Source organism: Zootermopsis nevadensis, unplaced genomic scaffold (genome assembly GCF_977971745.1).
Source record: "Zootermopsis nevadensis isolate Lab colony 2312 unplaced genomic scaffold, Znev_1.0 Znev_ptg000003l, whole genome shotgun sequence".
Classification (NCBI taxonomy): Eukaryota; Metazoa; Arthropoda; class Insecta; order Blattodea; family Termopsidae; genus Zootermopsis; species Zootermopsis nevadensis.
The window spans coordinates 6,320,016-6,337,251 of NW_028259135.1; the positions used below are offsets into that span (position 1 = coordinate 6,320,016).

The 17,236-nt window shown below is 37.2% G+C and overlaps 2 protein-coding genes across 4 annotated transcripts; both read left to right on the plus strand.

The window, feature by feature from the left end:
- Positions 1-107: 107 nt before the first annotated feature.
- On the plus strand, positions 108-11,901 carry LOC110827413 (UPF0235 protein C15orf40 homolog). Of its 3 annotated transcripts, none has more exons than XM_022059055.2 (5): positions 108-1,468; positions 2,268-2,527; positions 7,190-7,304; positions 7,534-7,661; positions 8,849-9,895. In XM_022059055.2, the coding sequence occupies exons 2-5, from the start codon at positions 2,489-2,491 to the stop codon at positions 8,945-8,947; spliced, it is 381 nt and encodes a 126-aa protein (XP_021914747.1). In that variant the 5' UTR covers positions 108-1,468; positions 2,268-2,488; the 3' UTR covers positions 8,948-9,895. The 3 variants fall into 3 exon arrangements, with proteins under 3 accessions (XP_021914747.1, XP_087197349.1, XP_021914746.1); XM_087341223.1 differs by lacking the exon at positions 2,268-2,527 and adding an exon at positions 11,773-11,901 and having other exon boundaries at positions 129-1,468; positions 8,849-8,991; XM_022059054.2 differs by lacking the exon at positions 2,268-2,527 and having other exon boundaries at positions 131-1,468.
- Positions 11,354-16,869, plus strand: Sumo (Small ubiquitin like modifier). Its single transcript, XM_022059057.2, has 3 exons — positions 11,354-11,670; positions 11,773-11,901; positions 12,712-16,869. The coding sequence occupies exons 1-3, from the start codon at positions 11,653-11,655 to the stop codon at positions 12,859-12,861; spliced, it is 297 nt and encodes a 98-aa protein (XP_021914749.1). The 5' UTR covers positions 11,354-11,652; the 3' UTR covers positions 12,862-16,869.
- Positions 16,870-17,236: the final 367 nt, after the last annotated feature.

Below are 17,236 nucleotides of genomic sequence, written 5' to 3' on the forward strand. Positions count from 1 at the left end.
ATAATTACGTATATTCTCTTTCTAGTGTGCCAAGAAAACAAAAATTCTACTTTCTTTTGCATGATTTGCACTACAAACACTGAAATTAATTTCTCATTAATAACTTTTTATTTTATATTCAGGTTCTTGTGTAATTTCTTATCAGATTTATGAACCTACAAGGACTTTCTTCTTTTCTGTAATACATATGTATTAATTGTTGCACACAGACAAAAACATGAGTTGAAAAATTCTGAATATTTATGGTTTCATAATGTAAATTTCCATATCCATTTGAATGCCAAATGCAGTTAAGAAGTCGATTATTCAGTCATATTCAAAGTGAATCCATTCAGTGTTTGCATAATTACTAAAGCTGGTCACACACTAAGGTATATAAACATGTTGACTAAGCTCTTGGCTTATTCATTCACTCAATATCTAAATTCCGAAAGGCTGCAGAACCATCAATGTATGATATCAGAGAGATTGTATAATTGTGTAGGTTGGTAGAAGTTTTTGGAGGTACTTGCCATAAAGGCAGAGGCAGCAAGTACTATTCTTCCAAAATGTACAAGACGAACAGTAATAACATCCAGAATATACCCATCTTCATATTTTTTCTGTCGATGCTACATTACCCGTATAGTTGAAACAGCGTATTTAAACCCAGTATTCACTAATACTTTACACAATGAGGCTGTGTACTGAGTTAAACTGCCTTTGAGATCTAGTGACATGCTTTTGTGAACCTAAAAGTGGCGAATTTTTTGGTCAGTTATTCCTCAGATTTTGGGTGTCTGTGCTGTGACACTGTGGTTTCATAGGTAATTACTGACGTTTCGGAGGGGTGCTGCCTCAATTTCCCAGGTTATGTTGTCACGCTAGGACGGTAATTTGTGGGTTAGGTTAGGTGAGACATCAGGTAATTAAATAAGGAATGGTAAGATTACGTTGAATTTTTCATGTGAGAGGTTAATTGAGGCGAGACAAACTGATGGAGTTAATTTGCTACGGTTAGAAAATACTGGTTTGGAAAATGTAAGTTCTAAGGAAGGCTTTATATGCTTCTAATGAACGCTGCAAAGAACTCATGAGGAAATATGTATATTTCGGTACGGAGTAAGCTTTTTGGCTTGCTATAATTAATCTTCGATTTATACTTCTTCCTGGTAGCAGTAGAACTGTACCGTAATAACATAAAGTCTGTTCTACGAAGAGATCCATATATGCCTGCGCAAGGCGCGCCGCAAGTGCCAACATAGGCTAGAATAGATAGCGTTAGGTAGTCTTAAGTTTTGGTAATCTGTGCTCGAGCGCTGGTTTTTGTCGAGCAGTGTTCCCATGTGTATGGAATAGGTGCTGAATGCTTCGTTATGTAAAATATACAACTGTGTGTCACGTATGTAAAACATCTTTACGGAAGGAAGATTTACACAGCTCTGGTGTAATGTCTAAGCAGCATTCTAATAAAAAGAAATCCAAATGTGTTAGTATCCCACACTATTGCCAAATAAACAAAGGATGTGATTTATCCATGATGTTTCAATGTCGGTGTTGTCTGTTGGAAGTTTGTTGTAGACTAATTTTAAGCTTTGTTTGCTCGTCACCCTGGCCAGGCGCAGTTTTGATGCCTCCATCACAATCAAGTAATTGTTTTCCGAAAAATAATACGGTTCGTTCCAAGTTTGGATTATCGACGTGCACAATTAACCAAACGTAACGAAACCGAATATAACCAGGAATAAGCACCGTGGTGTTAAAAATCAGCCTTAATTTGTGATTTGGTAGGAGACCCAAATTTTTACAAAAGTTATACACAATCCATTATGCTACCCTAAAGACGAATGTAGAATTATTAACAATTTGAAAAGTAATGTAGGAATATTTTTAAAAAAGGCACATTAATCGTGCGAAGAATCCAAATCAAGTAGGGTCATTCCTTAGTAGAACATTGTCATGGGCCCAAAGTTGCCTCTGTTGCTTGAGGATTGCGTCATATAGGTGTATGGATGAGTGGAAATAAGGGTCCACAAAAGGGTAGACAGCATGTGAATGCCACTCAAGCTGTATGTATAGTATATGTACATGTTTGTATTCTTTGTTGGCATTTCCTATGTCTGCATTCCCATACATCTTAGTGTTGTAATGAACATTGATGTGATGCCAGAGAACGTGAGATTGCTAACATATGTATGTGGTAAAAATAAAGACATCATTGTGTTACTTTTAAATTGTTTTCTCTTATGTAACGTGTTATATTTCTTAACCCTCTGTATTCCCTCCAGTTCAGTGAAGAAATGAAGTAATAAGACCACATCACTAACCATAGGAAACAATGTGGGCAGCATTTCAATGATCATACTAGAAGGGATGATATTCTTCCTCAACACTCAGAGACATGTTGGGAGCAAATTTATGATAAACTACAAGGACTGAATAATGTGGAAATTGACAGATTCATTGTAGGAGAGGACTCCATGGTTGGCATTCATGTTGGAAGAGGCCTATGGAGCATGTTTCTGTGTTTACAGTGTTGATAAAGAGGGTAATATCGTCACAAAATCACTTCATTCAAGGTTAGGAGTAGTGTATTTCAAATGAGTGTTGCCCTGAAATTGGATCTCTGTGGGGGATTGCTGTTAGAAAAGTTGGTGAAGGAGTCAGTATTGGTGTTTAATCTCTAGTTGAACAGGATATACCTGTGGACATATTCACCAGTATACAAGAGTCACAATTTGATGGTCCCTCCTGCCAAACTCAGCACTGTCCATGTTGAAATGTCATTGGCCAATAGTCGTGTTTTTGCCAGGGAATGATTCTTTCTGATACCAATCTGCTTAAATGTACCCTGACTGCCAAAATTTTGCAACTCCACACTGCCATGTTTGTAATTCATTTTTCCACCTGAGCTAGGGCCTGCATTACAGATGAGAGCTGGCACCATTAAATTTTGATTGTACTATAATAGTGCTGATACTGGCTGCAGCTCCATCCTCAAGATAGAAAGCCTTTGTAGCCAGCAACGTTTCAGAGATCCAAGACATTATTGTGAGACTGTCTTTGTGGAGTTGAGCCACTGATGGACCCTTTGTTCATCTGCCAAATGATATATGAGTGTGTACAGGTAACAGTGGAATGAAACTGACATGCCTCTGCAGTTAGAAAGTGATTACAAACCACCTGAGCTATAGCACAGCTGATCCAAGGCATGTTATTAGCGTGACACCAAGTCACAACCGAACTGATGTCTTCTCAAGAGATACGTCTCTATATTATTATATGGCTGTCCACTCTGGTGGTTCGTTGGCTGTGACTTGAAGAAGCAGTGAGGCTGAAGAGTAGTTGTGCATCCAAATGCTAGCAATTGCTTGAAGCTAAGAAGATAAGTCTTTTGTATTATTTCTGCCATGGAAGACTTGTCTTCAGGATTCTCATTACTCAAACTACAGAATGTATGTACTTGGAAGATGGCTGTCTTCTGGGTTTTTGCGCTGTGTAGTCTAGGCCTTCTCGAAGGTATCACCACCTTGTCGAAGGCAATCTGCCGGGTGAGGAGGCTTGCGTGCTCAAATGACCCTTAGGGCTATGCCGGCCTGAGCTTCGGCTCATGGTAGGGTCACCCAAGCCGGACAGGTCTAAGGAGATGCGCTAGACTAAGAGTGATACCCTGGTCCTCCAGGTTGGGGGTTGGGTGTAGGGCTAACAACCTTTCACCTTTAAAAAAAATATGTGTTACGAAAAAATCAACCAAGCCTCGGATCAGGACGGACTCTTTGGCACGACCACGGCAATTGAAAAAGGACATGAGATTTGGTACCTGGAACATTAGGAGCCTCTATAGGGCTGGGGCACTGAAATCAGTGTGTAGGGAATTAGGGAATTATAAGTTAGACTTAGTGGCAGTGCAGGAAGTGCGATGGGAGGGGGAGGGCACGATCCCAGTGGACAATTTTACATTTTTCTATGGAAAGGGGAATGACAATCATCAGCTAGGGACGGGTTTTTTTGTTCATAGCAGAATTAGGGCAGCAGTTAAGAGAGTAGAATTTGTTAGTGACAGGTTGTCTTACGTAATTTTGGAAGGACGTTGGTGCGACATCATTGTCCTTAATGTTCATGCCCCAACTGAAGACAAAAGCGATGATATCAAGGATAGCTTTTATGAAGAATTGGAATCAGTATTTGATACATTTGGCAAGTATCACATGAAAATTCTGCTAGGAGATTTCAATGCAAAAATTGGGAGGGAGGATGTCTTCAAACCCACAATAGGCAGCGAGAGTCTCCATGCACTTAGTAATGATAATGGCGTCAGAGCAGTGACCTTCGCTACGTCAAAAGATTTAATTGTAAAAAGTACAAAATTTCCACACCGTGATGTTCATAAATACACTTGGACTTCCCCAGATGGCAGAACACACAATCAAATAGATCATGTTTTAGTAGATAAGAGAAGGCAGACAAATGTAATTGATGTGAGATCATTCAGAGGAGCAGATTGCGACACTGATCATTATCTGGTGGTAGCAAAAGTGAGGGAGCGGCTTTCAGTAAGTAGACGAACTAAACAAAATTTTGACACAGAAAGATTTGATTTGAAAAAATTAAGTGAGGGAGAGGCAAAGGAACAATATCAAGTTGAAATTTCGAATAGGTTTCAAATTTTAGAGACAAATGAGGATAATGAAAGTGTGGACATCAACAGGGAGTGGGAAAATGTCAGAAACTGCATCAAAATTTCAGCAAAAGAGAAACTAGGATACTACAGGAGAAAGCAAAATAAACCGTGGTTTGATGAAGAATGTTCAAAATTAATAGATCGAAGGAAGCATACAAAATTTCAATGGTTGCAGAACCCAAACAAAACAAATGCGGATAATCTATGTAACGTGAGACGTGAGGCTAGTAGAACCTTTAGGACTAAGAAAAGGGAATACCTGAAGGGCAAAATTGCTGAACTTGAGACAAATAATAAGGAAAAAAACATCAGAGACCTGTACAGAGGCATTAATAACTTTAAGAAAGGATATCAACCCCAGACTAATTTGGTAAAGGATGATAGTGGCAATTTGCTTGCAGATCCAATAAAAATTGTGAATAGGTGGAAAAATTTCTTTAGCGAGCTCTTAAATGTTCATAATACTGGTGATATTAGACAGATTAAAATGCATACAGCTGAACTGTTGGTGCCAGAACCTAGCTTAGATGAAGTGGAACTAGCCATTGGGAAGTTGAAAAGTTATAAATCTCCAGGAATTGATCAGATTCCGGCCGAATTAATTAAAGCAGGTGGCAAAGGGTTGCATATGAGGATCCATAAGCTTATTCAGTTAATTTGGGATAAGGAAGAGATGCCACATCAATGGAAGGAATCCATAATTATTCCTATTTATAAGAAGGGGGACAAGACTGAGTGTGGTAATTACCGAGGAATATCGCTGCTATCAACCTCATACAAAATTCTATCCAACATTCTTTTGGCAAGATTAACCCCATATGCGAATGAAACTATTGGGGATCATCAGTGTGGGTTCAGACGAAACAGATCAACGATTGATCAGATCTTTTGCATTCGTCAGATACTAGAGAAAAAATGGGAGTTCGGTGGGACTGTACATCAGTTATTTATAGATTTCAAAAAAGCCTATGACTCTGTGAAGAGAGAAGTGCTATATAATATTCTTATTGAATTTGGTATACCAAAGAAGCTAGTGGGTCTAATAAAAATGTGCTTAAATGAAACCTGCAGCAAAATTCGAGTAGGTAAATATGTATCTGAGACATTCCTCATCAAGAACGGTCTAAAACAAGGAGATGCTTTGTCTCCCTTGCTCTTTAACTTTGCGCTAGAATACGCCATCAGGAAGGTCCAAGGTAGGCAGGAGGGTTTGCAATTGAACGGGACACATCAGCTATTGGCATATGCTGATGATGTTAATTTATTGGGGGACGATATAAATACAATAAAGAGGAACGCAGAAGTTTTACTAGAGGCTGGTAGACAAGTGGGGCTGGAAGTAAATTCAGAAAAAACTAAGTACATGTTAGTATCTCGTCATCAGAAGACAGGCGGGCAAAATTATCTTAGGGTAGCTAATAAATCCTTTGAAAGGGTTACAAAGTTCAAATATTTGGGAACAACAATAACAAATCAAAATGATACTTGTGAGGAAGTTAGGAGGAGACTAAATTCCGGAAATGCTTGCTACTTCTCAGTCCAAAATATTTTGTCTTCCCGTCTGATTTCTAAGAACCTGAAAATTAAAGTATACAAAACAATAATCTTGCCTGTTGTTTTGTATGGGTGCGAAACATGGTCTCTCACTCAGAGGGAGGAACACAGATTGCAGGTGTTTGAGAATCGGGTGTTGAGGAGGATATTTGGGCCTAAGAGGGAAGACGATGGGGCGTGGAGAAAACTGCACAATGACGAGCTTAAAAATCTGTACTGCTCCCCCAGTATTGTGAGGGTGATTAAGTCGAGAAGAGTGAGATGGGCGGGACATGTAGCGCGCATGGATGGGACAAGAGGTGTGCACCGGGTACTGGTTGGGAAACCTGAAGGGAAGAGACCGCTGGGGAGACCTAGACGTAGATGGGAGGATAATCTCAGGCGGGATCTATGGGAGATAGGAGTTGAAGGAAACTGGATTTTGTTGGCCCAGGACAGGGTCCGGTGGAGGGCTTTGGTTAATTCGGTGATGAACCTTCGGGTTCGGTAAGCCATCTAGTTAGTTAGTTAGTTAGTAGTCTAGTAGAAGATTACCAATGTTTCAGAGGTCCCTGCTGTCTCCATCATGAAGGCGATGCCAGACTACACGGTGCGACAACCTAGAAAATGGCTCTATCTGGACTCATCGCCATGAAAACCTCAAATCCGGCTATATGTAGTTGCTTATTGCCAGGGCTCGGGAAATGTACCCAATGTTTTAAGGGTAATTTTATTTTGTTTTTACTTCCTGGAAAAACAAAGTTCAACAGAGATTGTGCCATAGAATTGCTTCTTGTATGCAGTGGAATATATCTCATGACAAAGTGTAAGCATGGGTTGTAAAAAAAAAAGTGGAGAATGTTGTAGATACACCAAAAACAAGAACCAGTGATTGTACCACAGAACCAGAAATCACATGGTGTAAGTTGTGGTCCCCCCCCCCTCCTTGTTCTGTGATATGTTGAGCATCTAATAGCAAAGTGTTGCTTATTTCAGGAGACAACTCAGAAGTGCCAACCCATTGCTGATGGTGTAGTGTCAACTGACAAGCTTGGAAATGTTATTATTAGAATTCAAGCCAAGCCTGGTGCCAAGCAAAGTAATATAACAGGTATGACACTTTATAGAGCGGCATGAATGTGCATGATGCAGGAACTATCATTTTATGTTTTAGAACACTTTCCTGCACTATGCACAACCTTCTCATTACATTTTAAATATTTTCTAGCATTATGACAGTCTTGTAATATTAATGGTAAAGAAATGGTGTGAGAATATGGACACTAGATTCAGCTGGTTCACGTCAGTGGAAAATTCATGCTTGGTGTTGTTCTTCACAGATATTGGAAGTGAGGCAGTAAGTGTGCAGATAAATGCTCCTCCTGTGGATGGTGAGGCAAACACAGAACTTGTTCAGTATTTGGCAACTGTTCTTGGTCTCAGGAGAAGTGATATTTCACTAGACAAGGTAAGGATGATGTGCTACTCATCACATATATCAGCTCCTCCCATTGCATTGTTATGATCGGCACACACTTTGGTATTTTGTTTCAATCCACATTTCTTGTCACACACATTTTCCATTTCATCGTCATGTTTTCTGCCGAGCGTGCAGACATCTCTCTTGTCCCTCCACTTGAGCAGCACAAGTGTCTGTGTATGAAACTGTCTCTCCTCCTCCCTTCAGTTTACAGTATATTACATCTTCTTGAACTCCTTTCTGTTAGTTCTGATATTTCTTACTGCATTCAGCAAATTGAAATTCCAATTAAAAGAAATGGGGTCATGAAAGTGATCCACAGCGTTTAGCTCTGGTTTATGTTTACAGGCTGTCTAGGTCTAACAAATTTCCCCTACCAGATTCTGACAATGATACATTTGTGATGTATATTTATAGTCTGTCTTTTTACAAAATTCAGTTGTTCATTAGTTATCACCGTGAAAATAAAATCAAGTTTCTTTTTTTGCATTGCTGTTATGTTCTTGTTTTTTATTCTACAAGAAAATTGCCACAACAGAGCCATGTATAGCATCAGAATCCTGTATAAAGTGGCAGTAGCATCATGCCCCTTTAGACCCTGGCCACACGACTGTACAAAGTACGTCCGTTGCAACGGACGTACCTTTGTACAGACGTAGGTGAGGACACCACACGAGCGCTGTGTGAGGCGTCTGTTGCCCCAATGGAGCCGGAAGAAGCTGTTGCGTTCTGTGATCTTGCCCCTTCATAATTCTATGACGGACGTCACGATGTGCGTTACAACGGATGTACTTTGTACGGTCGTGTGGCCCCAGCCTCAGAAGTTTCTGTGGTCACCCTCTTGCTATAATTGATTGTAAGAAATTAAAATACATGCGGTTGGAATAGTTTCCAGTGACATCTTGTTTATGGAAAACTTTTTGAAAACTGTTTGGTAAGTTCAAAACCTTAAAATGACAGTGCTCAAACAGACAGTAGCATAAGTATCCTCTTCTCCCATCTTTTGGTAGTTGCTTTTGAGTGAATGAAGTGTAAGCTTAGCCTTCTGTCACCATATACAGCCCTGACTTATATTATCTGATAAATGGTGGACATGGGTGAGCACAGTGGAAAAAGAATGCTAAGTAATAATGAAATTCGTGATTCTAAATGTGGCACTTTTTTTTTGTTTCTAGGGTTCTCGGTCAAGACAGAAGAGAATTGTCGTGACACATGGCACTTTGACAGCAGAGGAAGTAATGAATAAGTTGAAACATGAACTGGAAACGCATTAAGAAAATCTATTATTGTTATTGACATTTTTGTTGTGTCATGAGAGGTGAGCATATCAGTCTGTTATTTAAAATTTGAGGTTTTTGTGGCAGTGAGAACGATGATGCTGTGATTCTAGTCTTTGACACTATATAGATTGATCTGTATCTGCCACTGACCATGGATGAGTCTATGCATTGCCAAGATCCAGGATAGCATCAGCAGATCTTTTATTAGGTTTCTTACTGGATGATGATAATCTGGTATTTTTGTTTTAACAATGATAATGAGAAAGATGTGGATGGATACATTCTCAGTGACAGTGTTGATTCCAAGAGAAGCACTGGATCATATTTATTTGTTGCATGAGAATACATGTTCAGCTCACACACTTCAGTTGAAGTGTTTATAAATTCTCTAAGTAATGGTTACACTACCAGTATCGAGTGGTTTGGGTCCAGTAACTGAACGTAAATGACAAAGACACTCATGAAGAATTATTAGTGGTTTGAACTAAATTTCAGGCGTAAAAAAGTTCTCTTGTACAATACATCATCCTTGAACCTGGCTTTCCAGGCTTATGTTTGTACATGATTTTCTTAAGCACTATTTGTATAATCTTGTTGCTAAATGCTGGATACAATTATGCAATTGAACAAGTGAAGCATTTCAGTCTTGAATAGTTGTCATATTTGTTATGCCATACATCGTCGTGTGTCATTTTCTCATTACTGAATTCCAAAAATAAAGATGCAGCCTTACAAAAAATCATACATATCTTTTAATCTGCTGACTCTAAAATTAAGAAATAAAAGTATACTCATGCAAACAAAACATACAAATTGTTTCATTTATAAAAGCCATATAAATCTGTACAAAAACTTGTTTATTTTTCTAATTAAAATACATAATTGTTGTTACTCATGTGACAAACACAAGCTTGCCGCATGTATACAACATTGGGGAATTTATTAGGCTGTTAAGTATTTATATATTCAATTTTTGTATGGTAATCCTAAAAATATCAGCACATGCATAATCTAACCTCTCACTTTTCACAGTTGAAACCAGTTTATGTAACCTTTCCAAAAATGGAAAACTCGTCTACAGAGCCAGTTCCAGATGTGGCTGGTCTGTAGCCATGCTAATTTTATAGCCTCAGGGCTTGGTATCCCTCTAAAGGCATTCTGAAGGTGGTGGCAAGTTCACTCATTTACAGTTTTGCACATTGTACAGAAACTATTTTAAAAGTATAGAGGAACAACTACCTCGGAGGGCCCGCCAGTAAGAGCCATAACGACATTCACTCCAGATTCTTCTGAAAGATTAGTAGGGAGGTATATTCTTGATTTGAATCCTCCAACAAGTACAAGGAAACATGCCAAAAAAAAGTGTAAAAAAGGACAAGAAAGAATGGAAAGACAGTGAGTGTAATGTTTCATTGTATCTGATGCCTTGTTTCTAAACATATCTTTCAGTCCCAGACCAATAAGAGAACAAATCGAAGTGTATAAGTAGTGTAAATAGCCATAAAAGTCCTTTGCAAGACTTTTGATTTGTGAATACATGTTGGAAGAAATTGTAAATATCAAAATCATTGCTTTTAGCTCCACTGATATATGCTCTTAGAAAGGGAGATGAGAGTAGTTGATTAAACTCAACTAGCTTACTAAGTATAGGTAATAAACCTGTACTTCAATAATAAATAAGACTCCAAAGTATTTCAAACTCATAAACAATCAGAAGAATTTATTGGGCTTTGGACATACTGATCCTCTGCAAATAATTTACTTACAATATAATAGAAAAAAGAGAGAATGAAACGTAAGAAAATTGACTGAGCATACAGAATAGTGAGTAGATAAGGATTTGGAAGAAGATTGTCATAGTTTATTTCAAGGTACAGAGTGGCGGATGAAATTTAACCGTTATTCAAATGGTACATATTAATCTGTGAACAGAAAGAACAATTCATGGAGATTTATCAATTACGGATTATGTGCTCAACATGACCACAGTTCTCTGTGCAACTTCCGAAACACGAACGGCTTCGTGATCACTTGACAGCATATACCCTCAATCATTTCGTCACACATTTATGTCCAGACTATTGTGTGACATTAAGCAACACAGTGCATAATTGGAATTCATGCTTTTCAGAACAAACAGTTACAAACTGGTTAACAGCGTTGACCAGTTTATCTGTGTTTTGCTTTCTTTGATGTAGGATCAAGGATAATATTTTTAATCACAGGTGGGATATTTCATGTGCCAAGTTATTGTATTAATGTCTCTCATCAACAGAGTTTTATCAGAATGTGTATTCACACATTTCCTATTAATTGGAATTAAATTTTTTACCAATCTAGCCGTCGGAGAGGGCTGTTGGGAGCAAATATTCTACTCCGACATGATGGCATACTCGTAGATTGTCGTTTACATATATGTTCGTTGGGTTGGTGACCGTGAACTTCTCCATGTTGTAATAAACACTTCAAAAGGAAGTAGATATCCGTTATTGTGTGTTGCATAGCTCTTTACAGTTGTTATTTTTCATTGAAAATTTAAAATTGATTGCGTACCCATATTGAGCAACAAGTTTTAATACTGAACGCATTAATATCTGCGATATTCACTAGGTCCAATTTCCACATCCGTAACGTTACGTCTTTTTCACAGAACTTGTAAGGCGCGATATAGGTACTAAAGAATTGTAAATATTGACAAAATGTCCGAAGATAAGAAGGTAAGGATTAGTTTAGTTGTGGGATTAAGAATCTTAAAAATATAGAATCTAGAATCGGTCTAAGTTGTTAATGTGTTTTTTGTTTTGTTTAATTTTTAATAGGATGTAAAGGGTTCAGAGACGGAACACATCAACTTGAAGGTTCTTGGTCAAGACAATGCAATTGTCCAGTTCAAGATAAAGAAACATACTCCGTTGAGAAAATTAATGAACGCATACTGTGATAGGGTCGTAAGTAATCTTATTTGCTTATGCATTTGATTATAACTTGTTTGGAAAGTATAAGTTTTGGGCGAATTTTAACGAACTACAATAGGTCTGTAACCTAACCTAATACGTTCTTGGATGTATGGCAGCAGATTGAAGAATACATTCCTCAAATAGGTGTGGGACCAGCGAAAAGTGTTGAATGCAAGTAAATCAATTTTTATGATATTGGTTAAACATGTAATTTCCAATTAAATATTGTGTCATGATCCTATTGTTAATATCAGATTTTCACTGTGAAGTTGTAAAATATTTTAAGTTCTAGAGTAAAGTTTTATGTCTATGTTGTTCCGTGTTTAGAAGTGACCTGTTTTGACAGCTCTCAGGTAATTGTTATGGTTGTTATTGTTTTAATGCATGTTACAGAGGTAAATATTATATGTATTGTACTTGAAATAGCAGTTCTGAAAACAACTCTCTAAGAAGACTGCGGTGAAGTAAACCAATTTTGAAGTATCTGCTGTAAACAGTGGTGTGACTGACTTCATGGGAAAGCATTCTTAACTTAATTTGGGGATGTATTCACTGTGCTTTTTCCAATTTAAGTTGTTATCAATTTGTAAGCCAAGGAATTTAATTGTTAATACTTCTTTTATTGTTTTATTATCATAACATATATTAAGGTGGCTGTGTTCTGGGTTGCAACGCCATGTAGTCTGGTAGAAGTTTATCGACGAATCAGAGGTCCTTGCTGCCTCCATCATCAGGGCACCTAGGATGTTTGTTCCATCACTTGGTGTATTTGTATGTTTAAAAACATTTACTTCTTCGCAGGGCATTGCCATGGCGACCATGAGGTTTCGGTTTGATGGGCAACCAATTAATGAGACAGATACCCCAATAAGTTTGGAGATGGAAGAGGGTGACACCATTGAGGTATACCAACAGCAGACTGGAGGAAGAGGACCGTACGTCACCTGCTGAAACTCAAGTCAGTTTTATAGTGCTCTCGTGTTGAGCCGCAGGACTCGTACAATATCGATTCTTCAGGTTTCATTCGTTACTGGGATTAAAAGTTCATACATTAATCCAAATGAATGCCATTTTGATGAGGACTAAATGAACAAGTGTTTAGGCTGTGGGAACTGATTAGTTATTATTTTGTTTTGTTGTATGTCAGTTTTCATGCCATGTAGTTTGGAGTACCATGTAATATGAGAGCGTGTCGAGTTCAGCTGTAATGTTGAATTTATTAATGCAAGATTTATGCGTACTTGAAAAATACCTTCTGTTTTTGTGGCTGTCAAACATTTTCTTTTTCTGGAAATACACAATTTTGGAATTCTTTTTTGACAGCCGCGTCTACCGTTAAAGATGTTCAGATTTCACGCATGATTTGTGGCGTCTAACTACTATTTATGTGAACTTTGTTAAGGATAATTGAATATTAGGTTTATTTTATCGCAACAAATGTAATATAGTGAAGAAATTATTATCCGAATTTTCAACTCTTAATTTTCGAATATATAAGAGTTTCACCGCTTCATAGATTTTACTTCATTAATGAAAGCCTACGTCACAGAAGTACATAGAAATTGAAGTTCAAATTGTGAGTTGTATGAGACAATTTGAAGGTAAGTAATTTCAGTGAATTACAATGCACATTGAGCCATATTATATCATTACAAAAATTGTATGGTTTATTTGTGAGATGCAGTGCTTAGTTGGTGTTGGTATGTAACACGGTTTTACAAATTATATAAAATGCAAGAATGGGCAGATAGTCATGTAAACAACTTAAGGAAGATGAGGAAGAAAGAATTCTTGAAGGTAATTACATTTATACAGCCTATGTTTTTGATTTTATCCTCGTTACGCACCACCCCACAACACATGCCGGACCTCTGAAAGAATATAATTTACCTAGACTGTAGAGAGGAACAGTGAACAGGAGGTCATTGGATCTATTCAGAATTGGTGATCCAAAGAACAAAGTAGTCAGCACACTAGATATTTTATTTGTAACAGGTACGCAGCTATTTACGTCTCCGTAATGTTCCGTTACCTCACAACATTACAATCGTATATCACATATATATATATATATATATATATATATATATATATATATATATATATATATAGTACACGTGAGTCCCCCGTCCAAAAAAAAAAAGACAATGAAAAGGACACTCAAGCCTGCCAGAATCAATAAATTACAAAATATTCCAGGGACCCATCTTGATCCTCTGCTTTTTTCTTACAACCAGAAAACCCACCCCTGAAGCAATTTTGAGCGAAAAATGGAGCAGACATTTTATGTCTGACCACCCAGTAGAGAATACCTTCTCCTGGGTCCTCATACGAAGCAGGAAAGCTGGAGAAGACCAGAGCGCACTCTCACAGGAAAATAAAGGTGGTCAGGAACAGGGTGACATAAAGAAAAGTAGGAAAGTACAGGGTGACAGGAGGAAATGGCACGTACTGTAATATATAACCCATTGTCATGATCCGTGCCATTTTTGGTAAACTTAAATGTAAAGTCTGTAAGCAGTAAAACCTGTATGTATAGAACTTCCTTATACAATATGCGTGAAATGAATGCATGTGGGGCTGGTCATGTCTGTCTGTCCACATGATACAACTCGAGAACGGATGGACAGATTTGGATGATGTCTGGTGTGGATGTTAAAGTGTACTTTACAATTGGTAAAACAAACTTCATTCTGTTGTTTTTTATATCACAGTTCATATTCCTTTCTCATTATCTTTGATTAATTTTGTCACCAACTTGACATTCTCATTTACTTTTTTTGCTTTCTTATTTTCAGTAGAGTTTTATTGTGTTTTTGAGCCATTTCACTAAGGATCCACAAGTGTTAAACTATCACTTTCATCTGAATAAGATTCATTACACAGTAACAATTCACTGTACATTGGTATTTGAAAATGACCAGTCACTTTTAGCATCCTGTTTCCGATACCATGACCATCAGAACAAAACTCCCACACCACCACTAATACTGACTGTAAAGCACAAAAAAAGAAAATACTGGACCATGTCATTTGGAACACCCACCCTAAAAGCAGATAGTATGATGTGAATGAGGATAAAAGCTTAGTTCACATGTGTCCCCGTTTATGTAAGAAAGCCATGCATGGATGATCGCAAGTTTACTGTAGTGTAGTTTATGAAAGGCAAAATATGAGCAGTGCTTAATTCTTCTGTCATTCCATAAGTAGAAGCATCAGCATGTCATCAACGGCCAGAAAAGTTTTAAATCAAAGTATAAAATGTGTCACATATTTGAAGTTTAAAATGGACGTAACTGTGCACGTGCCCGTAACTGTTAAATACTATTATTCATGTTGTTTGCAGTCTACAGTTTATGTTGTTCTTGGATATGTGAAGGATCTGTTATGTAACTACCACATTAGTCCATTTTTTCACATGTACAAGACGAGTATTTCTTTGGTGAAGTTTAATGTATAATTAAAAATGACAGATTTGTAAATTTGCCATTGATATTTGTAGTACTCCTTAATTATGTTTATTTGGTCATAAGAGAGGAACAACTTATTCTGATGAGTATAAAAGGAAAACAAGGAAATTGAACAAACTTAGATACAAGCAGTTTGTGTCAGACGTGTGAAAATGCAGTACTCATATTTTAATTTTTTGTGCTTTTGCATCTTTGCATTACAGCTGGATTATGAGCATACTCTGTAATTTAGTGCATTTAAATCTGTTCAGTAATGGTTTAAACAGTTATGCTGTTATCAATATATAGCATTTAATTTAATCCAAATTATTTTTAATTCATATTTTTTCTGTGGTACTCCAACATGCTAGACTCTCCATTTGAATATTATACCTTGTGTTAAAACAGTGTTCTGCACAGAGCAGGTAAGTCATAACAAACCATGTGTATATATTTTTTATGGTACAGTAACTGGTAAGCTTGCTTTGTGGCAGTGTCAGAATCCTAGAAACTAGTAATTAAATATAAAAGAGACCTAACAGGATACACCTGTATGTTGCTTAACTTTGAATTAAGTTGTAGATAATCTTGGGAAGCTTGTAGAATGACTTTTGTGAAGTGGATACCAAATGTACTTGGTGGTTCTCAAGGTGTAGTCAAAAATGTAAGAAGAAGAAGAAGAACCAAAAGAGGAACTGGCGTGAAGTGGAGCTGGAAGCGTCATTCAGTCAGTTGTGTCTTAATGTGCAATATATCATTGTTACATTCAAGCACATTTCATTTATTTGATTATGGCACTAAGTAGAGTAGCTTAAGTGATCACGTAGAAAAGTTTTGAGAACTCAAGAGTAAATGATAATTGTTACTAGCTTTCTTCATGTTTATGTTCGTTGAGTGACGGTTCCTCTCTCCCTTCTCCACCTTTGTTTTGCCGAAGATACTTTCCTCTGATGAAGAATGATGATGCTGAAATACTTGTTGGTTTATTAGTCAACAAATGATCAATCTTTAATGCTTTTCATTTATTTAGAAGCTAGGAGTGAAGTTAAATAGACACTTAATTTCCTGCGGATGGCACACAGTCATAACGCATTATGCTCGTGCACTGTACACAGTGAATTGAAAGAAAGTGTATGTTTCAAGTTTTACTGTAGTAGACTTTAACCTGGAGAAAAGAAGTAGTTATCGAGTAAAATGGGCACTGGTATTGCATGTGATGAATTTCTGCATAGCAGTTATTGTAATTGAAAGTAATTTAATTTCCATAGGTACTTTCTAATATTCATGTGTTTTTTTTAAAATTATAAGTTATTGAGGATTCTTGGACTTCTGTGCGAATACCTTCAGTCAGAACGTAATGAAGCTACCTGTTTCTCTCAATGTGTTTAGCTTTTAAAGAAATGGGTTGTTTTCATTCGTCTTTGTTTGATCAACAGATCATTGACCAGTAATCAGAACATTTTATAAACGGTTGATCCGAGGTAAACATTAATAAACACTTTTCAATAAATGTATTTATTTATTATTTTAAAAAATGTGGGTCCTTCCTTTCAGAGAATACAGACTACAGGTGTTCAAGCACAGAATTTAGGATGTTACATAATGAGTAACTTTGTGGTGTGTACAGGTAAACTAGGAAATTAAGGAGGGCTGGGCTTTGCATGTGATGTGAAAAGATTTTGGAAGATTGAGAAGTGGGAGGGTAACATTAAAATAAATTGGATGCATTATGAGGATAAGAGGATCATGTCCAATAGTGGGTGTTTCAAGTTCTGCTGCTATATTTTTATAGACATGCTATCATAACCTTATGGTGTTATAAAACTCATGGAACTCATTCCTGACACATGTTCTAGTTGTGAGAAAATAAATTACAT